The sequence below is a fragment of the Trachypithecus francoisi genome, unplaced genomic scaffold (assembly GCF_009764315.1).
Source record: "Trachypithecus francoisi isolate TF-2019V2 unplaced genomic scaffold, Tfra_2.0 Lachesis_group8, whole genome shotgun sequence".
NCBI lineage: Eukaryota > Metazoa > Chordata > Mammalia > Primates > Cercopithecidae > Trachypithecus > Trachypithecus francoisi.
Window position 1 is genome coordinate 54,979,407 of NW_022681473.1, and position 23,899 is coordinate 55,003,305.

The window sequence follows — 23,899 nt, forward strand, 5'->3', positions numbered from 1 at the left end:
ACCCCCGCCCGGCCTGGCCGCCACGCCAGGCGGTGACCTCGGGCGTCTCCGCGAAGCCCTGGTTCGCACCCAGGACACGTGCTCTGCGCGCCCCACACAGAGAACAGAGCTCGTGACAGCTCAGCCCGCTCAGAGTAGAGCCAGCACCTGCACACGCTGCCGTCCCACCTTCCCAAGCCCGGCGGCGGGACCCCAAGGCTCCTGGGCGGGCCGGGACCAGGGCACGCTCCCTCCCTAGACGCGAGAGCCGAGCCGAGAGAATGAATCAGCATTGAGACAGTTTATTGGTTTGCTGTTCGCATATCACCCATTTTATGTAAATAGATTATACAGAGACTTGGTGTTTCCTTCTTCCAAGCAGGAGGTAATCAGTCTTTCTCTTTCATGCACACAAACACAAACACACTCACATTCCACGCGGCGAGCAACTTTACACCTCACTGAGACATTCACGTCTTAAAATAGGGGGAGGAGGACAATACAATTGCTTTTAAAATGCCCTTAATACAATATATAACGTACAAAAATATCTCTATATTTGAAGTTACAAAAAAACTCTTGACAGCAACAAACTTAAATATTGATAGTTACCTCTATATGTACAACACGCATTGCACTTTTCCTCTCTAGGTTTTGGAAAGTTCAAGTAATAGTGAGGCTTGCGCCCTGGTGGGGTGACACGCCGTGAGAAATCAGTTTGTGGGCGAGCACGGCTGTGGCTCAGACCCCTGCCCCGGGGGTCTCAGCATTCATTTCTCAGTTTCTTCTCTCCTTAAGCCTGGCAAACACTCACTCGGATTCTGCTGCATCCCGCCCCCACGGGGCACCCGCACCTGAGCAAGGCTAAGGAAGCGATGCCCCCAGAAGGAGGGGCCCTTGCAAAGCCAGAGATCGCCGCCGGAGGGTGCCTCCCGGATTCGGGGTCTCTGCAGGTCTGTCACAGCCCAGTCCCCACACCGCTCGGGAAGTCCTTCGTCCCGGGAGGCACCAGCGGGATGCTTGCGCGACTGTTCGTTGTGCCATGGGCACCTGAATCCTAAAGAAAGTGGGGAGCACTTCCACTCGGGGGGACTGGAGCCCCGGGTGCTCGTGGCTTAGAAGACATCAGAGTCCGACCCGGGCCGGCCTCGGGCAGGGAGCGCCGGCGCCGGCGGCCGTAGCCCTGGGGGCTGATCTTGCTCCTGGGGGCGACGTTGTCCTTGTCCTTATCTGTGAACTGGTAGATCTGGTGTGCCAGCTTCTGCACCGTGCATGTCCCGAAGCGGCAGCCAAAGCTCCGGAGGCCCTGGAAGTTGTTCATGCTCTGGCGGTAGCGCTTGACTCGGATGCGGGCGGCATCCGGACTGCTTCGGGGAAGCGGGGGAGAAAGCCAGCTTGAGACCCCATCAAGCAGAGCTTTGGCCCCAACACCAGGAACGGGAGCCATTCTAGGGCCAGAGGGAGCTGGAAACTGCTCGTGCCATCTGAGCTGCCGTCCAGCCCCGACGATCCCCCCGGGCCAGGGGAGTAGAGACGGAGAGCTCCTCCCGCACACCTTCCTTCCCTCCCGTCCCTGGACAGCACAGGGCGTAGTTACCTGTCTTCGGGGCTTCGAGAGGCACCTTTCATGTCCTGGGGCCGAATAAGAGTCTGGGCAGGCCCGGCCTTCACGTCAGCGAGCCCGGTGGGGTAGCTGCTGGACATCCGCAGTTCCCTCTTCCCACGACTCAGAGCCCACTTATTCCACCTGGAAAACACAAGCAGACCCGAGTCGCGTGCGTTCAGGCGATGTCCTGGCCTGTCCCTGCTCCCATTCACTTCTAGACCTTCGGGACCAACGGTCAGTTCCCCTTGCCTGCCAGGTACCAGGACGGGGGACGGGGCTGCCCCGGACTCACTTCTTTCGAAACTGCGACGCGACATCCAACCGAGCGGTGTCAGCGCCCAGGAAGGCGAGCGAACCCAGGTACATCAGGGTGACAGAAACCAGCTTCATCCCCGCTGCGAAGCGCAGACCCTGGAAAAGAAGAAAGAGTCGAGCGTGAGCACCCGGGCCAGCTGCACCACTCGGGCGGGGCACGGAGGGCGGGCAGGGGCCCCGGCGAGGCGGGTTTAGCCCGCGCTTTCCCTGGCACTTATCTCCTTCGGCGCAGAGAGGCGCCAGAGGCGTTTGCACTCGCCTGCCGGGTGACAGGCCCCGCACGGGAGGCCGCTGCACCCCGCCAGGCTCCCAGAGGGTCTCTGCTCAACTTCTTGGAACTTGGCTGACGGAGCAGAGGTGACTGGGTCTCTGGATCTCCAGCTGTGTGCACTAGCTGGGCCCAGGATATGGGGTGTATCCCTCAGAGAATCCCCCAGAGTGGGTTGTTCCCCTCACCCAGATCTCCCAGTTTAGGGCCTTGGCAAGCACTGCCCCCACTCCACCTCTTAACCCGCAGCGTCTGCGGCACCTACCTGCTAAGACAGTGATCTGCCAAGTACTTGGAGGAGAAAGTCTCAGACGTCCCACTGGCAATGGCAAAACCCCGAAGTCCAAGCCCAGCTGCTGTGAGAAGCCCGAAGTGGCAAGGCTCGAGCTCTTCTATCTAGTGTCACCAAGAAACCACTGAGTGGCCAGCTCTGGTTCCTGTGCTTTATAAGCGCACGGGTGGGGGAGCGGCGGGGCGGGGCCTGTGCTGCCCAGTTGCCTTCCCTTTCTTTACTAAGCCACGCGCGCTCCTGCTCTCGGACGCGCGCATTGCTTCCTTCGGGGCTGGGGTTGGGATGGGGGAAGGGGGACTTGGGGGGAGAGGAGGTCCCTCGTGCCCAGAGGGCTTAGGTATGGGCTCCGGGCGGTTAGTGCAGGAACTGCTACAGCCCTAACTCTTTGGGCACAGGGTTCAGACAGTACCCCGGGGCCAACGGGCGCCACTACAACCTCTTGAGGTCCTTATCCAGGACCTATGCAGCCTGGAGTGCAAAGCCTCCTGGCGAAAAACAGCAAGAGCCCGCGGGAGGGACCGCGCGGATAGCCCGAGCCCCGGAGTTGGGGAGCTGTGGACTCAAGTGGACCGCGCCCCCTGCCGGCTTGGCGCCTGACCCGGCCGCGACCCCAGACTCCCGCGGAGGGGCCGGGGCAGGGACGGAGCAGAGCCGAGAGGAGCAGGACTCACTAGTCCCCCAGAGGACCGAGACCCCGGGGTTTCGGGATGGGCTAGTAAGATTTCACAGTAGGGACAAATCTCAGAAAAGCTAAATTGAGAATTGGGATTTGGAGGGGGGAATTATCTGAAATTTCAGAATTTACATTTCTATTTGGAAACATAGGAATAACCAAAATTAGGAGGAAATATACTGTTTCATTTTGCCTTCTTGTAATCCTATTATGCCTTATAAGGTCATAACCTGAGAGTGCGCCTGGCTGCCTTCATTCATCCATCGTAAACGTGAGGACTGACTGCCAGGGAGCACACTAACGCTTCACGTATGCTAATTATTTTACAGTTTACCAAGCACGGCCACATCCCAGTCTACTTTGAGCTTCACACCCAGCCTTGAGTCAGGCAAGGAAGGTAACATTACTTTTCCCATTTCAGCAGGTAGAAAATTCAAGCTCCGAGAGCGGAGGTATCTGCAGAGAGGGGAAGTCACTCTGCAGGTGGGAAGCAGCAGAGTCCCTACTCGGCCCGACACGCAAGCACGGCCGACTGGGGCGCGGTGTGGATTCCTCTAGGCTGGGGTCACCGTCTTCTCAAGGGGGAAAGGAGAGTCCTAGCCCCCGCCCAAAGAATTTGTGCCTGTTCATGATGAATCACGCTAAACACGTTTGTCACCCGTTTGTGCTCTTCCATCACAGCTTCTGCTCTTTCTTACTTCTCTCCTGGGGGCCAAATTGGGAAGGAAAGGCTAAGCCACGGGGCTTCCTGCTTCTTGCTTGTGGGTTTCTGGGGTCCTACTAACCACTCCTCTACTGGAATGTCCTGAAGCCCAGCGACTCGACGGAGAGGCCAAGGGTGCAAGACCACTAGCCAAAGAGGCTTCTAGTCCTCACCTCCCGGCAATTCGCTGTGTGAAGGTGGGCGAGTCACGTCCCATCTCTCGTGTCCCCATCTTAGAGCCGGTCCTCAACAGACCTTTAAGCTTCTTTCCTACTCTGCCATATGGCTCTGAGCTCCGGTGCAAAGGCGGCTGGGCGGTGGGTCTCGCGGACCTTGCCCAGAGTGGTCTGTCTGGGCCGCGCACCGCTGGCTCAGCCGCCTTTTCACTCTCGGGACTCAACAGTGGACGTTGCACCTGGGGAAGAAATGGCCGCGCCGAGGTTGTTTATTTTAAGGACTCTTCCTGGAAGAAGCCACCTGAGCGGACCTGAATTCCATCTGAGGACGGAGGACAGATTCCGGGCCCTGACCCTGGCCCTAGTAAGGGGTTAGGACGCGGGGGGTTCTAGGAGTGCAGCACCGAGCACTGGTCGGGATCCGACCGCCTGGCTGGGGGCAGGGCGGTCACTGCAGCGGCCTGGCCGGGCGGCTAGTCCGTCTGCACCGCAGACAGCAGCTATTAACTGCACGCCTGCTGGATGACCAGGAGCCTCCCCAGCCTAACTATTGTTCTTCTTCCTTGTCTCCCATTTCCTTTTCCTTTCACTTTATCCTCTGCGAGTCAAGCTCTTCCCACCGATCCAGGACTGGCTATCAGTCTCTCTGAGGATGCGACCTACTTGTCGCCCGTTTCCACTTGGGTCCGCGCCAGGACAGGTTTTACTTTCATTTCTCCCGCGCGCGCCTCTGACTGCTGGGGAGGTCAAGGACAGCTAGGCGTCGGCCCACAGCCAGGGAAGGTCCCGTGGTCTGGACTCGTTCCTTCCAGCCTCCACCAGTTCTGGGGGGGGGGGGGGCGGGAGTGTTCGTTCTCCAGAGAACTCTGCGACTGTACCTCGCTGCCCTTTAGAAAAGCCGGTGATTCCGTAGGGGAAACTGAGCTGTCGCTCTGCCAGGAGGATCGCGAAGCGAGTGCTCTTGGTTCAAACACCTCTTTGAGCTGCAGGCAGCTTCAAAAAGGAAAGCAAGCCCAGGAGTGGAGGGAGACTCAGAGGCTAGGCTCTGCCACCCTCGGGTGCCTAGGCCAGCAACGTTGTGGCTGTGCCAAGAATTCCCACCTGAGAGTCTTTGCACGCACCTTATCAGCCTGGTGCATTTTGTCGCTCTGGCACTTAGAGATCTGTCACTTGAGAACCAAGTCAATTCTTTCTTTAAGTAAAATCTTGGATTGGCAGCTCAAAGGATTTTGCTAGAAAGCCCCTATCTTGGAGTGTGTGTGTGTGTGTGTGTGTGTGTGTGTGCGCTCGTGCGCGCGCGCTCCCCGCTTGCAGGGGCCAGAGTGCTCCCCAAAGCGTCGTGGGTTTAAGTCGAAAAAAGATAAGGAATTTGTTAAATCTGGGCATCTATGTTTTTTCTCATGAAATCTCAAATTTGCTTAATTAATCATCGTTAATGACAAAAAATCACTAGAATGCATTTCTGATTCAATGGTTCTATGGAGAAGGAAATGCTGCAGTGGGAGTTCTGATCCTGGGGATTTGTTAACATACGTTGCATCCATTCAAGTGGCAGTGATTGTAGATTCACATTGAGCAAGGACAGTACAAGGAAGGAAGGAAGTGGAGGAAGAAACATCTTTAAAGTTTCTGGCAAGAAAAGAGAAAGAAAAAGAAAAAAAAAACCCTTAATGAAGATGTACTTTTTTTATGCTCCAGAATTTTAAAAGGTCAGATTATAAATAAACCTCCAAAGCACTGTAATAAATGTGTACATCCTGACATTAGAGTGACATACATACACATATGCTAAAGGGTTTTTGCATAATGGTGTTTCAACTTCTTCACATTCCAATTGAATGATTTTTAGGCCCTACATCCAAGCCTGATTCTTAGAAATGTTTGGAATTTTAAAAAAATGTGTGGTAGTGGTTTATCAGCCAGCACTGTGGACACAGTTCCTAAAGCCAGAGTGGCCATACTCAGGTCTTTCAGGGAAGCAATGAAAAATAATAAATATCAATGATATTAATAAGAATAACTAAAATGTGAGTAGCTAAGTGCATTGCATAATTATCTCAGATGCCTCCTTTATCAAACAGGAAATTTTATGATGCATTTATTATTAATATAGTTCATAATGTCTATTAAGCTGAGGACTTGTTTACAAAGTTCACTTGAAAACAAAGTTCAAGATGCATCCTGAAGTCATAACACAAAGTGATTTAGAGAAAGGACACAATCGGCCTTGTGGATTCGATCACTTACAGGGAGAAGTAAAGCAGGATACAAAGCCCAGGGCACTTTTTTGGGATCTCTGACTTCTCTAATGACCTAATAAAAATATAGATCCTTTCCAGAAAAATGAACATGTACATAAACCAATTAAAGTATAAAATAGGCATACAGTTCTGGGAGGTTGACCAAGTTTAAAACCCTGACACAGAATAAAAAGCACTGTTTCCATATTTTAAATTTCTGTCTGGTTTGCAGTGGTAAGGGCAAGGAGGACAGTTAACCTCCCTTTTTAGGGCATAATATTTTCCAGAGCATCAGCATAAAGAAAAGTAATGGTTTTGCTGCCCCATTTTTGTGCTCCTGTACAAAATAGGCAGAGAGTAACAGTCAGTTCTTGTACCTGATAAAGCCAGAAGGCAAACCTCCCTGAAGCTTAAATAAGGTAAATCGCTGCAGAACAAATGAAAGAGAAGAGATGATACGGTACAGTGGCTCATGCCTGTAATCCCATCACTTTGGGAGTCCAAGGCAAGTGGATCTCTTGAACTCAGGAGTTCAAGACCAGCCTGGCAACATGGCAAAAATCCATCCCTACAAAGAAAAAAAAACGAGAGAGAGAGAAAAGAGAAAGTAGTAAACCTAAAGAAGCTTGTTACAATAACACCTGTAACAAGACAAAATGAAATTACTTCAAGACAAATTTGCTACAGAGGTCACAATAAATGGCATCAATGAATGGATGATAAAAGAGATGATGATTAGGCTATTTGAATCATCCATAGCCAAAGAGAATGGTGTTAATGAGAGCAACCATCATGTAGGGATCTTGTGGTATCAGATTAGAAGCACCTGGAAAGAAGCAATTATTTTATATATGTATATACATTTATATTTTTTCTTTTTTCTTTTTATAGAGATGTGGTTTATCATGTTGCCCAGGCTGGTCTTGAACTCCTGAGCTCAAGAGATCCACTCGCCTCGGCCTCCCAAAGTGCTAGGATTACAGGTATGAGCCACTGTGCTCAGCCAAGAAACAATTATGATGTATAAGCCTGAATGAATTGATAGTGTATTCATTCTTTCAACAGATATTTACTGAGTATGTATTATATACCTAGCACTGTGCTAAGTTCTCAACATACAGTAATCACCAATGCAGTCATCAACAAACTTACCCTCAATGAGCTTACAGCCTCGTGACGTAGCCAGATATAAACAAATCCTTATCGGAATTACATATTTACATGATTATAAACTGTGTTAAGTATTCTGAAGGACAAAGCAAGACTAGGGGGATCTAACATTCCAAATGGAGGAAACAGCACGTGCAAACACTCATAGATGGGAAAGAACTTGGTACATTAGAAAAAATGAAAGGAGTCCTGTTTGATTAGAATGCATTGAATGATGGAAAAAAGAGGCCTGAAATGAGATTAAAGAGGTCATCAGGGTCAGAGTAAACAGGACTCTTTCAGACATGAAGATTTTGCACTTTATTTAAGGTGACATGGAAAACTATTGACAGGTTTGAAGACAGGAGAGACATGATCTGATACACATTTATTTAAATGATTGTTTTGGTTGTGGAATGTGGTAGATAGATGAGAAAGGAGTAAGAAAGGAAGCAGCACAGTGGTGTACTCTGGAGAGACTGGAGAGGGTCTAGTCCCCCCATAACGTTGTTTATTATACTCCCTCCCCCACATACACATGCTCATTCCACCCTGAAGTTTACCAGCTTCACTGACATGCATTCTGTTCAGTAGCACACGGCCTGCTCTCAGAAGAGCCCACACTTGGTGGAATGCTCTGCTGAAGCTGTTTTGAAATTCTCCAACACTTCTGAACAGGCAGTCCTACATTTCATTTTGCATTGGACTCCACATATTATGTAGCCAGTCCTGCTCATCAAGCATGCGATCTGAGTAAAAGCAGCCTATAAACTCTTACAGTACCTACCTATACTGTAGCTGCTAATGTCAGGGATACTTCAAATGAATGTTAAGATTCAACCATTCATCTCATCATACATGTGACCTCAACTGCAGGACACTTTCTTTTTTTTTTTTTTTTGAGATGGAGTCTCACTCTGTCGCCCAGGCTGGAGTGCAGTAGCCTGATCTTGGCTCACTGCAAGCTCCACCTCCTGGGTTCACGCCATTCCCCAGCCTTAGCCTCCTGAGTAGCTGGGACCACAGGCGCCCACCACCACGCCCGGCTAATTTTTTGTATTTTTAGTAGAGACGGGGTTTCACCGTTGTTAGCCAAGATGGTCTCCATCTGCTGACCTTGTGATCCGCCCGATTTGGCCTCCCAAAGTGCTGGGATTACAGGCATGAGCCACTGTGCCTGGCCAGGACACTTTCTGTGTCATCTATGAAGCTTCTTCTTTGCACCCCAAACACACTCAAGGTAGAAATGGTGTGTTTGCTATACAAATTTAATTTTGAGACAGGTTCAATAACTTGCTTACTGTCCTTGACTTTTACCTATATAGAAAGTTTGGAACCATCAGTGAAGCTAGGAAAACAGTTAAGAACCTTTTGCAATAATGAAGGTAGAAGGTGATAATGGCTCAGACTAGTGGGGTGGCAGTGAGAGTGGAGAGAAGTGGACATATTTGGAAAGTAGGAACAATAGGACTGAGTGATGAATGTGGGGCTGAGAGACAGCTGTCAAAGGTAATATTCATTAAATTTCTTGCTTAGGAACTAAATGGTTGAAAATATAGCAATGGATCAGGGAATTTTCCAACACAGCTGCATAGTCTCCTTTGTTATGCTTTGGTAGAGATGATCTGAAGAGGCCCCAGCCCTGCTTGCTGACATTTGCTCAAGTCTAACTCTCATACTGCCTCCTTGAACTACTGTGGCTAACCACAGCAAGCACTTGAAATGACTGTACAGATCAAACCACTTACTCCGCAATAGCCCACTAGGAGCAATGGGCTGATAAGCCTCGCTCACTGATAATCAGCTCTATTTTGTCTTTTTGTTTTGTTTTGTTGTTTTTTTGAGCTGGAGTTTTACTCTTGTGGCCCAGGCTGGAGTGCAATGGTGCAATCTCGGCTCACTGCAACCTCCGCCTCCCGGGTTCAAGCAATTCTCTTGCCTCAGCCTCCTGAGTAGCTGGGATTATAGGCACCTGCCACCACGCCCAGCTAAATTTTGTGTTTTTAGTAGAGTCAGGGTTTCACCATATTGGTCAGGCTGGTCTCGAACTGCTGACCTTAGGTGATCCACCTGCCTCGGCCTCCCAAACTGCTGGGATTACAGGCGTGAGCCGCCGCGCTCTGCCTATTTCGTCTTCTAAAGCAAACAAGAAAGGCATCTGCCAGGTACACATCATGAGAGTGTTACATATCCTTCCTCCCTTCCTGCTCCCACCAGCCTTCAGGAAAACAAATCTGGGCTTGCTTTACTCTCTCTCTCTTTGGTGAAAGGTGATGGTGGTTATCGTAGGGGATGGTCTGGCTTTCCGCCAACCTCAGTAATCAGGCTGCCTTGTCAGGGCTTATCAGTTTCAGCAGCCTGGCAGCTGTTGGCTGAGAAGCAAAACACAGCTTTAGTGTATACAAAATATGTTCACATGTATATACAAACATACAGTGCCTTTCTACATATACCTAGGATATGTTAAAATCTCTATGTGACAAAATGGGTGTTTACAAATGGACTGGAAGTCTATTTATGACAGTAACAGACGAAATATGCCTAAAAGCAGATAGCATTTGATTCTAGGCTTAAAAACAACTAAACTTTAATTTTAAAAAATTAAAATAATTTAAATTAGTACTTGCAAATGAAATAAAAGTCAAGACATTTAAAAGGTAAAATGAGACCCCTTACCACTACAAAATTAACTCAAAATGGGTCAAAGTACTAAATAGAAGAACTAAAACTATGAAGGAAACAAGAGTAAATCTTCATCTCACCTTTAATATGGCAATAAATTTTTAGATATAACACTAAAAGCATAGAAACAAACTAAAAAATTTGACTTCATCAAAATTAAAAACTGTTTTGCGCCAAAGGACATTATCAAGAAAATGGGCCGGGCGCGGTGGCTCAAGCCTGTAATCCCAGCACTTTGGGAGGCCGAGATGGGCGGATCACGAGGTCAGGAGATCGAGACCATCCTGGCTAACACGGTGAAACCCCGTCTCTACTAAAAAATATTAAAAAAAAAAAAAAAAAACTAGCCGGGCGAGGTGGCGGGCGCCTGTAGTCCCAGCTACTTGGGAGGCTGAGGCAGGAGAATGGCGTAAACCCGGGAGGCAGAGCTTGCAGTGAGCTGAGATCCGGCCACTGCACTCCAGCCTGGGCGACAGAGCAAGACTTCGTCTCAAAAAAAAAAAAAAGAAAATGAAGTCTCGGTGTGGAAGCTCATGCCTCTAATCCTAGTACCTTGGGAGGGCTAGATGGGAGGATTGCCTGAGGACAGGAGTTTAAGACCAGCCTGGGCAACATCACATCATCTCTACATAAAAATAAAATGAAAAATAAAATAAAATAGGAAATATCTGGGGGGAATAGGGCATAAAAATTTTAAAAAGAAAATTAAAAGACAACGTACACTATGGGAAAATATCTGCAAATCATATATCTGACAAGGACTAGTATCCAGAATATATAAAGAATTCTTACAACTTAATCTCAAAAAGACGAAGAATCAATTTTAAAATGGGCAAAGGACTTGAATAGACATTTTTCCAAAGAAGATTTAGCAATGGCCAATAAACACATGAAAAGATCCTCAACATCATTAGTCTTTAGGGAAAGGCAAAACAGGACCACAATGAGATATCACTTCACACTAAGATAGCTATAACAAAACATAAACAATAGGAAAACAAGAGTTGACAAAGATGCAGAGAAATTAGAACCCTAGTACATTGCTGGTGAAAATGTAAAATGATGCAGCCACTGTGGGAAACAGTAGTAACAGAATTGCTACTTATTCCAGTAATTCCAATCCCAAGAATATATCCCTTAAAATTGAAAACAGGTACTCAAATACATGTACATGCATGTTTGCAGCAGCACTATTTACAATGCCAAAAGGTGGAAACAACCCATATGTCTGTATGGGTTGTTACAGATAAACAAAATATGGTATATACATATGCTATGGTTTGGCTGTGTCCTCACCCAAATTTCATCTTGAATTGTACACCATAATTCCCACCTGTCATGGGAGGGATCCGGTGGAAGGTAATTGAATCATGGGGGGGCAGGTCTTTCTCGCGCTGTTCTCGTGATAGTGAATAAGTTTCACGAGATTTTTTGGTTTTATAAAGGAGAGTTCTCCTGCATAAGCTTTCTTGTCTGCCGCCTTGCTCCTCCTTGCCTTCTGCCATGTGCAACTGTGAGTCAATTAAACCTCTTTTCTTTATAAACTATCCTGTCTTTATTAGCAGCGTGAGAACAGTCTAATACAACATACAATGGAATATTATTGAGTCATAAAAAATAATGAAGTGTTGATACTTCAACGTGATACTACAACCTTGTACTGCATCTGCCCATATAAAAGCTGAGAGCAATATACTAAATGAGAAAACCCAGACACAAAAAGTCACATATTGTATGATATAAACATGAAATATTCATAATAGGTAAATCCATAGAGACAGAAAGCAAATTGGTGATTGCCAGGGGCTGTGGGATGGGGGAATGAGAATGACTGCTTAATGGTTGTGAGGTTTTCTTTTGGGCGATGAAAATGTTTTGTAACTAGATAGACATGGTAGTCGTACAGCATTGGGAATGTACTTAATGCCACTGAATTCTACATTTTAAAACGGCTAATTTTACCGTATGTGAATTTTACCCTATTTTTAGATAAGAGGTCAGGAAGGAATATGATAGCTGCCTTACAAATCTATCATATGAAGATAGATTTTATTTTTTTCTGGATAGTTCCAGAGAGCAGAATCAGGGGAAATTACAGTAAGACAACTCTAAGATAATAAGGAAGAAGTTTCTAACAACAGGGCTGTTAAACGGTGGAATGGGCTGCCTCCCAAGGAAGTAAGATTATTCTTTGCTGAAAGTGATCAAGTTGGGTGATGAGGTCTCAGTGAAGTTACAGAGAGGATTGCTACATGGGGTATGACTGAGGTTTTTTTTTTTTTTTTTTTTTTTTTGGTTTAATTATTCTCAGGATCAAACTATCTTCCCTCCACGTTTGCAAATTCAGCTGATTCAGTTTTACCATTAGCAATTGACATAGAGGTCCTGGAGTTCAAGTATTCCTTCAGTTTCAGTTCTAGTGCAGCCCAACCCTCCCAATTTGTAGATGAAACAAGTGTGGCAGAGGAAGGGGAAATGGGAAATTACAGCAGAGTAAATCTTCAGGAGCTGAGATGTCAACTCTCTCAGTTCAGAGTCGGAACCATTGCGGCTTCCTGCTGGTCGTTGGGGAAAATCGCACTTTTACTCATTAAAAATATTTGGTAGAGGCCTTGTCTTATATGTAAATATGAAGGATCAAACCCTCAATTAATAGTGAACAGTGATAAGCAACCACAAAGACAACTTCTAAACCAGAGATTTCCAAAACTTTGGTTTACCACTTGTACAAATTCTACTACCAAAACTTCGTGAGAGATTAACAAATGACAAAGTAAGTTCATCTGAATGTCGCACCACCCAAATTCGAAATGGTCAATATGAGGTTCAACAAAAAAGCATGCGACTTGGATAATCCCGAGACGGAAGGACGGGACCATTTATTCATTTTTGTGCGTGTTTGAGCAGGGAAGTTGGAAGTCACTACCTGTACGGGCTGCGAGAGCCCTGGGACCGCTGCGAGGGAAGCAAGCCGAGGCGGGCGGGGCTCCCCAGGGAGAGGCCAACCCAGTTCGGGAGGATCCCGGGGATGCCGCGTTCCTCGGTGGAATCTGGCTCCCCGGGGCGCTCCGGGGGAAGCCCAGGCCGACCGCCCCCGGCCCACCCGGCATTGAAACTCGAGGCGCCTTGGAGAATTGCGCAAAAGCCTCTCCCTCCCCCGTCTGCTCGGTGGCATGTTTCTAAAATTCCCATCTACACAACATAAACAGGAAACATGCAGCAAAAGCCCTGTCGGTGCAAATTCCTTGCTTCCAACCGAGGGCGGGAGAATTTCATCTTTGGTGGTGGTGGGGAGCAGAGGAAGCAGCCAGTTTCCCAAGTGACCCCTCAACTCTCCACGTCCCTTCTTCCAAATCCAAACAGAATAGAGAAGGCGGAAGGAAGGACCCCCTGCTTTAGGAAAAACAGCGAGGGGGAGGGGGCCGTGAAGCAACATCCAGGCCTCAAACCACCTCCAGGGGCCGCATTGGCAGCGCGTGGCGGGAACGCGCCTGGCCGCCCACTCCCCAAGTGCAGCAGTCCGCGAGGCCGGCCGAGGGTGGGGGTGGGCTCGCCGCCCGGGCTTGGGGTAGCCGAGCCAGCGCGGGTGGGGGCGGGGTAGGAGCGGGCACGAGGCGCCGCGCAAGCGCAGAGCGCGCCTCGGTTGTCAAACATGGCTGAAGCGTTGCCGCTGCCGCTACTGCCGCTGCAGGGAAAATGCTGAGCCCTCCCGGGCCGGGTGGGCGAGGGCGGCGACGGGCACCCGCTTCCCGAGCGCGGCGGCGGCGGCCATGGCCCGGCTGGCTGACTACTTCATCGTGGTAGGCTATGACCACGAGAAGCCAGGTAAGGGTGTGGGGCGGCGCCGCCCCCGGGCCTCCCCGCCCCCCGGCCGCTGTCCAGTGGGCTCCGCGGGGCCGGGCGTCTGGGAGGGCCAGGCCGAGTCTCGGAGGAGCGGGCGGTCGGCGTCCGGCCTTCTCGGCTGGGCCGAGCCTGGCGGTGGGCGTGGGGGGCCGGCATGACGGTAGGGGGAGGGAAGACGCCGCGTCTGCCCAGCCCCTGGGCGCACCCGCTGGGCTGGCCGGAGGCGAGTTGGGGTCTCGCGACCCTCCCGATGGAGGCTGCCGGGTACCCGGGGCAGAGCCCTGGGATTGGGCCCAGGACCGCAAGGCTGGGAGGGCAGGAGCCAACTGTGCTGAGTTCTTCGGGGATAAACTTCTGCCCTGCATCCTGAATGAGTAACCAGTGACGCAGGGGGTTGTCCTCTCCGAAAGGAAGTGCTGAGAGTCCAGTGCTACCTCACCCCTGTGCTGTTGGGGGCCTAGTGACCGTCCTAAGGAACGCATAGTACCAGGGAAGGGGAAAGGATTCTTTGCACTTTTACACCTTTCTAGGAAATGCTCCCTATTCTTTCAGGACAAATGTGACTTCACATTGTGACACTTCACAATGATATGACTTGTCTTTTAACTAGGGACAGCCAGCTGGCCACTGAAGGTGATCTTGTTTCACTCTAATGTGTTTTCATTGTTCTTTTTATTTGTCACAGAATTTTCTTAGAAAGAATTGGGCAAATGCATTGTATTTTACACTTTAATTGATGGACTTCCACAACTTAAGATAATTCGCGGTTCATGCACGTTTATTTCTGTATTTGCATTCTTTTGTATTCCTGTGTAGCTAAGCATAATGTAATAACAAATTGAGCTGGGGAACCACTTCTATTTCAGGGCAATTCTAGTCCCATATTTGCAAGGAATTCTAGATATCAGCTCCACAGCCCCTTCATTTTTCAGAGATGCTGAGATTGTGTTTTCCTGATGGTTACAGCCATTGGTAGCCCAGAATGCCATTGTTCTACCCACTCGTGGTCCACTGTCTCTCTCATTATTCCTCTCCTAAGAACTTCCTCTCCTTTAGTGGGAACCTTTCATGTTCTTCTGCCTCTCACCAGTCATGACCTGATTGAGATCAGTTGTTAAAGAGAAATATTAAATTTTTAAACTTCTGGCTCCAAAATTTTATTTCCTAGTAATTTTGCATAGTCTGATGTTTCTTTTTTATCAAGATTAAGTGTGGGAAATCAGTTTTTTAACCTTTAGTTTTTAGTGACATTGTGCCGCCCCTCCCCCACACTTTTAAACAATTTTTTTTTTTTTGAGATGGTGTCTTGCTCTGTTGCCCAGGCTGGAGTGCAGTGGTGCGATCTCGGTTCACTGCAGCCTCTGCCTCCCGGGTTGAAGCAGTTCTCTGCCTCAGCCTCTGGAGTAGCTGGGATTACAGTTGCCTGTCAACACGCTCGCTAATTTTTGTATTTGTAGTAGAGACGGGGTTTCACCATCCTGGCCAGGCTGGTCTTGAACTCCTGACCCTGTCATCCACCTGCCTCGGCCTCCCAGAGTGCTGGGATTACAGGCTTGAGCCACCACGCCCGGCCAACAATGTTGAAACAATAACAGACTTGCAAAAAATTTGCAAGAATGGTACAAAAAATTCTCCCCCACCCCCAAGAATTTGAGAGGAAGCTGTTGACCTGATGCCCTGTCATCCCAGAATACTTTAATGTGCATTTTCTGCAAACAAGAATGTTCTACATGATCACAGTGCAATAACCAAAACAGGAAATGAATAGTGATACAGTACTCCATCTAGTTCTCAGACTGGTTCAAGTTTTGTTGATTGTGCTGTTAATCTCTTTACTGGCAAAAGGATCCAGTTTAGCAATATGTGTTGCGTTCATGTTATGTCTCTTTTGTCTCCCTCAATATGGAACATTTCCTTTATCTTCTCCTAACTTTCATGACCTTGACATATTTAACAATTACAGGTCAGTTACTTTGTAGGCTGCCCCTCAATTTGGGATTGTCTGTTCCTTCATGATTAGATACATACGAATATGCGCTTGGGAAGGATATCACAGAAGTGATGCTCACTGCATCCTGTCAGGTGGTGCACAATTTCACTTTGTTTCGTTGTTATTTTTACTTTGATTACTTGACATAAGTAATATCTGTCAGTTTTCTCCACTATAAAGTTAATAGTTGATTGTTTTTGTCATGTACTTTGAAACTATGTAAATATCTTGTTCCTCACTAAACTCTTAATCATTTCTTGACATCTACATGGAGTCATGGTTTTCTCTCTGTGTGGTGTGTGTGTGTGTGTGTGTGTATGTGTGTTTAGTGGATTATATTCTGTTACTATTTGCCTTAGTCCATTCGGGCTGTTATAACAAAAATACCTCAAACTGGGTGGCTTACAAACAATAGAAATTTATTTTTCACAGTCTGGAGGCAGAGAAATCCAAGATTAAGACTCTGACAGGTTCAGTGTCTGGTGAGGACCTGCTTCCTCATAGCCATGTTCTCAATTTAACCTCATAAGGCTTAAGGGTCACATGAGCTCTCTGGGGTCTCTTTAAAAAGGGAACTAATCCCATTCGCAAGGGCTCCACCCCCATGACCTGATCACTTCCCAAAGTCCTCACCTCATAATACCATTACCTTGGGTGTTAGGATTTTAACATATGAATTTTGGGAGAGTACATAAACATTCAGACTATAGCATTATTTATTTTGATGTTCAAATTGTTCTTTATTTGGCCAGTGAGAGCTGTTCAAGCTGGCTTCTGTGTTCTTATGGTACATCCCCATCACTCTTTGAGAACATCTTTTTACTTTTTGGTACAAGAACCTGTACCTGGCTCATCTTGTACTTTCCCTGCCTTGATTCTGGAATCAGCCATTTAGGGATCCCTGGTTCCTTTTAGTGGAGAATGACATTTAGAAGCTAAGATCTCAGTCAAGGCTAGTATGTTTATTGCTGTTGGGTTGTTACTGCTTCCAGGTCCTGTTAGTGGTCAGGCCTGGTAAGTATAGGTATGTATGCGTTTATATCTATATTTATCTCTGTATATTGAAAACTATGAATTCATACTGATACCTCCAATTTCAATAAAATATTCCAGGATCTATTCTAGTTTTCTCCTTTTTCATATTGTAATGTTCTCTGACAGTGAGAAATCTGGCTTCCATTATCCTTAATGTATTTACTTACTGTTCAGTCTCCCATCTTCACTGCCATCCATTCCTCTCACTGCTGGGACTTGGATTCTTCATTACATCTCCTCCACCCCCCTACCCCATTCCGGATCTAAGAGTCTATACCAGCATGCTTCAATACAGGGACACCCTCCCCAGCGCTCTGGCTATGACTCCTCATGTTGGTCTCTCCACTGTTGGTGGACACACTTCTTACCCCACTCAGACTCTGACACCCCACGGTGAGCTGCTTCCATTGGAAGACATCCTCACTCTGTTGTACCCCAGTGCCCTTTGCCAGTTTTCCCCTCCTGCCTTAATGCTTGGGCTCTGAAGCAAAATGTTTGGCTTTTCCCCTATCACACATTCTCCCTCCTTAGCTCTCTTGGTCTATGGCAATATGACAAGCTCCACCCCAGGGATCCACCTTCACCCCAGGGGTACCATGACAACTGCTCTTCTCACAGCAGGAAAAGGGAAGGAGAAGGAAGATTAATTTTTTAAGTAACACAATCCAGAAGCTTGTATAAATTATAGAATGTCAATAGTGAAATATGTAACTTTTTAACTTGGGAGAATTCTTCTTTAGTCATGGGGAGGTGCGGGCGGTGGTGTCAGGAGCGGCTATGGGAGCAGCAGTGATGCTGGTGGGTCACCTGTGCCCTGTGTCCCTGAGAAAACCAACTGTACCGCCCCCGCCCTCGTGCCTCTGGCAGGACCTTCCCTCAGGCCCAGAGCCTCCCGGGCTCCTGACCCTGTGTCACCACTCTTGCCCACCAATGCTGCGGGGAAGGTATGAGTAGGAGGCGGAGCTGGAGGTGCGATTTGGGGGTCTGGGGCGGGAAGTGGGAGCAGTGCCTGCTTCAGGGACCTGGCCAGCAGCGTGGTCACTGCATCCACCCTGCCGAGGGCACCGGGTTCCTGTGCCTCACGGTGAGGGTCTGAGCAGGGCTGCCCAGGGCCGCATCTCTGGGTTCCACCCTGCATCAGGGTGATTGCCAGGCCTGACACTCCCAAGGGCCGGGCCCAGGACCCACAATCTGCTCCTGGAGGCATCCCCCTAAGCAGGGCCACAAGCTGGGTAAGGGGGAGCTGGTAGAGATGTTGCCTCTGCCCTGGATACCAGCCTGGGCCCAGCGAGAACCTGGAGCCCCGGCTCCAGGCTACGAGGGGGCATGGCTGGGGCTGCACACTCCACAGACCTGATGAAAGCCAGGAGCAGGCAGCAGTCCCGCCCTCCTGGGTGTGCTGCAGCCACCCAAGTCAGAGCTGTGGACCCAGTCCTCCCTGTGTTGTTAGGGGCCATGAGTAGGAGCCCCCCACCCCACACAGCTGCAGCTGCCCAAGTTGGGGCTGTGGACCCAGGCCTCTTTGCACTCTTAGGGGCCAGAGGAGGCATCCCTCCTGCCCTTGTAGGCTTGGAGGTGCCTGCTCCAATCTCGGAGCGGGGTTGGGGCCAAACCAGGGTGCTGTCACAGCCCAGCCAGATGTGTACACACTTAGGTCAGCGCTGACACACTAGGCCCCTGCCTCCTCGGCCCCCTCTGGACTTTGGGCCCTGACAAGCACCATAGGAGGGGTTTGAGGGCAGCTTGGCGCAGGCCTGCAGGTACCCCTTGACGCAAGCAGCCTGGGCTTCATGGATGGCAGCAGGAAGCAGACAGGCTGCTGGGCGGAAGTGGGCAGTTCTCTGGTGAGGCCTCACCTTCAGGCCGGGGAGGGCTTGAAGGCTGGGGGCCAGGCTGCCAGTCCTATGGACTAGAGTGAGGACTTGTGGTACCTTTTCTGTGCCCACCAATAGACAATCGGCGTGCCCTTTTCCCTGTCTGAGGCCCATAAAAGTTGCAGGCTCAGCCCAGAGCAGAGAATGGAGAGATGACGAGACAACCAGTTACAGAGAGGAGTTACCCTCTCTGCTGAGAGCTGAAGAGATGATGGGACAATCTGCCTGCAGAGAGGAGCCACCCACTGTAGTCTAGGACCTCTCTGCTGAGAGCTGCAGACAGCAGGACAACCAGCTGCAGAGAGAAGCTGCCCTCTCTGCTGATAGCTGAACACCTGTTGGGATGACCAGCTGCAGAGAGGAACCACTCTCACTGCTGAGAAAATACTTGATGGGGTGACCTGCCTGCATAAAGGAGCTACCCTCTCTGCTAGGAGCTGAACACTCATCAGGATACCCTACTACAGAGTAGAGCTGCCCACTGTGGGTCTTTGAGCTGTTCTGTTGCTCAATAAAGTTCCTCTGTCTTGCTCACCCTCCACTTGTTACCTGAGGACCTCATTCTTCTTGGTCACAGGACAAGAACTTGGGACCCTTGAATGGCGAGGGTAAAAGAGCTGTAACACAAGCAGAGCTGAAACATGCCCATTGCTCACCATGTTGCAGGTGAAGGAAGGGGGAGAAGAGCTGTGGTGGGCCTTCTGGGAGCCCAGACCTGGGAGCTCCCCAAGCTGGGGCTGTGACCCCATCTTTGGGGCCCTATGGTTCCTGGCATCTTCAAGCTTCTGAGTTTCACTGCATTCCCCGGTGCCAGCCAGGGAAGCTGCTTGTGGTGCACCTGGTCCAGCCACAGCCTTGCAGAGAGCTGGCACTCATGCCAGTACCTGGAGCTGCCCACCCTGTGGCAGCAGCTGGCATGTCTAACTGCGCAGTGGCCGGACTGTACGCCGGCTTACATACCCCTCACCGCTCCACGCCTGACTCCAGTCTTTCTTGGAGGCATGGGGTCCAGGCTGGTAGCGTGAGCTGAGTGTAGCCTACCAGGCCGAGTGGGTAGAGCAAGCCTAGCGGATCTGAGCAAAACTCGGGCAGAGGCGCCACCGGCCACAGGTTTCTGGCCAGAAAAGTGACACCCTAAAGATCCCATAACAATGTCTAATAAAGTATAAATTACGTGCAATAAAATTTACTCTTTTAAGTGAACATTTCAGTGAGTTTTGATAAATATATACATTAGTGTAGCCACTACTGCAATCAAGGTATAGATATAGGGCTGGCCGCTGTGACTCATACCTATAATGGCAATGCTTTGGGAGGCTGAGGCTGGAGGATGGCTTTAGGCCAGGAGTTTGAGACCAGCCTGTGCCACATGGTGAGCCCCATCTTTGAAAAAAAAAAAAAAAAAAGTAGCCTGGTGTGGTGGCACATGTCTGTAGTTCCAGCTACTTGGGATGCTAAGATGGGAGGATTGCTTGAACCTAGGAGTTTGAACCTGCGGTGAGTCATGATCACTCCACTGTATTCCAGCCTGAGTGACAGATTGAGACTCCGTTTCTAAAAATAGGTAGGTAGATAGATAGATAGGGAACATTTTCATGCTTCTAAAAAGTCCTCTCATGCCTCTTTGTAGTCAGTTCCCTTTCTACCATCTGGCAGTCACTGATCTGTTTTCTGTCTGTATGTTTTTGTCTTTTCTAGAATGTCATATAAATAGTATACAGTTTTTTTGTGTCTGGCTTTTCACTTAGGATCATACAGTTGAGATTTATCTATGTTGTATTTACTGACAGTTGTTGCTTTTTATTGCTGAATATGATATGATTTATCCTTTCACCAGTTGAAGGACACTTGAATTTCTAGTTTTGGGCTATGGTGAACGTAATTGTTCTGAACATTTGCATACAGATCTTTGAATGTTTATATGTTCCTGTTTTCATTTCTCTTGGGTAAATATGTAGGAGAAGAATTGCTAGGTCATAAGTGTCTTGTTTGTATGAGACTGACAAACTTTCCTAACTGGCTGTTCCATTTTACATTTTCACTAGCAACGTATGAGAGTTCTAGTTACTCTTTTTAAATTTAATCTGTTACTTAAAAATATTTTTGGCTGGCCGGGCGCGGTGGCTCAAGCCTGTAATCCCAGCACTTTGGGAGGCCGAGACGGGTGGATCATGAGGTCAGGAGATCGAGACCATCCTGGTCTACACGGTGAAACCCCGTCTCTACTAAAAAATACAAAAAACTAGCCGGGCGAGATGGCGGGCGCCTGTAGTCCCAGCTACTCGGGAGGCTGAGGCAGGAGAATGGCGTAAACCCAGGAGGCGGAGCTTGCAGTGAGCCGAGATCGCGCCACTGCACTCCAGCCTGGGCGACAGAGCTAGACTCCGTCTCAAAAAAAAAAAAAAAAAAAAAAAATATTTTTGGCTGCTCTGCCTGTGGAGTAGCCATTTTTTTTTTTTTTGTTAACTTCTCTAATAAACTTGTTTTCACTAAAAACAAAAAAACAAAACAAAACAGTCTGGGCACAGTGGCTCACGCTGGTAATCCCAGCACTTTGGAAGGCCGAGGTGGGTGGATCACGAGGTCAGAAGAACGAGACCATCCTGGCCAACATGGTGATACCCCGTCTCTACTAAAAATACAAAAATTAGCTGGGGGTGGTGGCGGGCGCCTGTAATCCCAGCTACTTGGGAGGCTGAGGCAGGAGAATGGCTTGAATCCAGGAGGCGGAGATTGCAGTGAGCCGAGATTGTGGCACTGCACTACAGCCTGGCGACAGAGCAAGACTCTATCTTTAAAAAAAAAAAAAATTCCCCTAGCTTTATTGAGGTGTAATTTACAAATAAAAATCATATATATTTATGGTGGACAATGTGATGTTTTATGTATACATTGTGAAATGATTACCACAATCAAGGTAAGTAACATACCCATCACTTCACAGTTACCCTATGTGTGTGTGTATGTGTGTTTATGGTGAAGAAATTTAAAATCTCTCTTGGCAGGGTGCAGTGGCTCATGCCTGTAATCCCAGCACTTTGGGAGGCTGAGGTGGGTGGATTGCTTGAGTCCAGGATTTTGAGACCAGTGTGGGCAACAGGCTTTTTTCCCCAATAAAAAAAGATCTACTCTCTTAACATACCTCATTTGTGGTTTTAGTTTGTGTTTTCCTGGTGACTAATGATGTTGAACACCTTTTCAAGTGCTTGTTGCCATTTGTGTATTTTTTTTGTAAAGTGTCTGATCAAATTTGTGCTCTTTTTATTGGGTTGTTTGACTTCTTACTGTTACTGGTGGAGGGTGTCCAGGTTCTTGGTGTTTTGAAAAAAGAATTGGACAAAATGCACAAACAAAGCAATGACAGAAAAGCACAGATTTATTAAAATGAAAGTACACTCCACAGGATGGGAATGAGCTTGAGCGAGCAGCTTGAGAGTGCTGGTTATGGAATTTTCTGGGGTTTAAATACCCTGTAGAGGTTTCTTGTTGGTTGTGCTGTGTACGCCTTATGTAAATGAAGAGGATGAAGTGAAGTTACAAAGTTATTTACTTGGTGTACACCCTATGCAAATAAAGAAGATGTTTCCTGACATAGCTGAAGTGAAGTTACACAATTATTTACTTGGATGTAGAAAGTTGGGGTTTTTCTGTTTGATTTAGTTCTACAAAGTCCTTAGGTTCCCTGCCACCAGACCCTATTCTCCTGCCTCAGTATTATTGAGATTTTTTTTTTTCTAATTCTAGATACAAGTCTGTCCCTCCCTCCCTTTTTCCTCCCCTCTCCCCTCTCTTCCTTGCCTTGCCTTCCCTTTCCTTTTTCTTTTTGTCGCACTCTGTTGCCCAGGCAGGAAGGCAGTGGCACAATCACAATTTACTGAAGCCTTGATCTCCGGGGCTCAATTCATCCTCCCACCTCAGCCTGCCGAGTAGCTGGGACTACAGGTGCACGCCACCATGCCCGGCTAATTTTTGTATTTTTTGTAGAGATGGGGTTTCACCATGTTACCCAGGCTGGTCTTGAACTCCTGGCCTCAAGCAGTCCTTTTGTCTAAACTTCCCAAAGCACTGGGATTACAGCCATGAGCCACCTCACTGGCCAAATGATACACTCTTTATTTTTGTTCCTAAAGTGTCTTTGCAATTAACAATACTTGCAGTTGAATTTTTAAATATTTATATTTTATAATTGGATTAAAAAAAAAAACAACTCAGCTGGGTGCAGTTGGCTCACACCTGTAATTGGGAGGCTGAGGTAGGTAATCACTTGTGCCCAGGAATTTGAGACCAGCCTGGGCAACATAGTGAGACCTCGTCTCTACTAAAAATTTAAAAAACGTAAAAATGAATTAGCCAGGTGTGGTGATGGATGCCTGTAGTCCCAGCTGCTTGGGAGGTTGAGGTGGGAGCATTACTTGAGCCCAGGAGGTCGAGGCTGCAGTGAGCTGTGTTTGTGCCATTGTTCTCCAGCCTGGGTGAAAGAACAAGATTCCGTTTCAAAAACAAAAGCAAAAACCCCTTGTCTTTTGAAAAAGTTATTTTACAAACTGGAAAAAAGAGGTAATGCATGCTATTTGAATTATATAGAAAGAAGGGTGCCTGGTACATCATAGGTAGTTAACAAAGATAACACAGAATGAACACACAGTTGTTGAAAATATGGGGAAAAAAGCTATAAAAAAGGAGGTTGGGAGGTGGATGTGGTTATAAAAGGGTAATTGGGAGGAATTTTTGTGGTGATAAAACTGTTTTATATTTTGACTGGGTGGTGGATACGTATGTCTACATGTATGATAAAATTGCATAGAACTAAATACACACTTACAACCACAAATGAGTATAGGTAAAACTGAGGAAATGTGAATGAGATTGGTGGATTCTATTATATCCTGGTGGTGATTTTGTAATTTAATTTTGTAAGATGTCACCAATGGGGGGAACTGGGTAAAAGGTACATGGTTTCTGTATTAATTCTTACAACTATATGTAAATCTGCAACTATCTGAAAATTAAAAGTTCAATTAAAAAAGCTATAAGAAAGATAGAAAGATACCCTTACTATCTTTTTAAAAACTAT

General features: G+C 47.9%; 2 protein-coding genes across 7 annotated transcripts in view; one reads left to right on the forward strand and one right to left on the reverse strand.

Annotated features, from left to right (window-relative positions):
* Window positions 1-265: 265 nt before the first annotated feature.
* Window positions 266-2,677, reverse strand: ADM (adrenomedullin). 3 transcript variants are annotated; one of them, XM_033205464.1, is made up of 4 exons: window positions 2,434-2,677; window positions 1,878-1,996; window positions 1,577-1,726; window positions 266-1,343 (listed from the first exon to the last, which is right to left on the reverse strand). In XM_033205464.1, exons 2-4 carry the CDS (start codon window positions 1,973-1,975, stop codon window positions 1,037-1,039), a joined length of 555 nt encoding a protein of 184 aa, XP_033061355.1. In that variant the 5' UTR covers window positions 1,976-1,996; window positions 2,434-2,677; the 3' UTR covers window positions 266-1,036. The 3 variants fall into 3 exon arrangements, with proteins under 3 accessions (XP_033061355.1, XP_033061354.1, XP_033061353.1); XM_033205463.1 differs by having other exon boundaries at window positions 266-1,346; XM_033205462.1 differs by having other exon boundaries at window positions 266-1,346; window positions 1,577-1,996; window positions 2,434-2,672.
* An 11,034-nt stretch (window positions 2,678-13,711) lies between these two features.
* SBF2 (SET binding factor 2) overlaps window positions 13,712-23,899 on the forward strand; it is a 547,644-nt gene continuing 537,456 nt past the window's right edge. For 3 of the 4 annotated variants that reach the window (XM_033206047.1, XM_033206049.1, XM_033206048.1), the window contains exon 1: window positions 13,712-13,908. In XM_033206047.1, the coding sequence (XP_033061938.1) occupies window positions 13,854-13,908 (55 nt within the window). In that variant the 5' untranslated portion in view covers window positions 13,712-13,853. The remainder of the gene's footprint in view (window positions 13,909-23,899) is intronic. The other variant, XM_033206050.1, reaches the window with a different exon arrangement.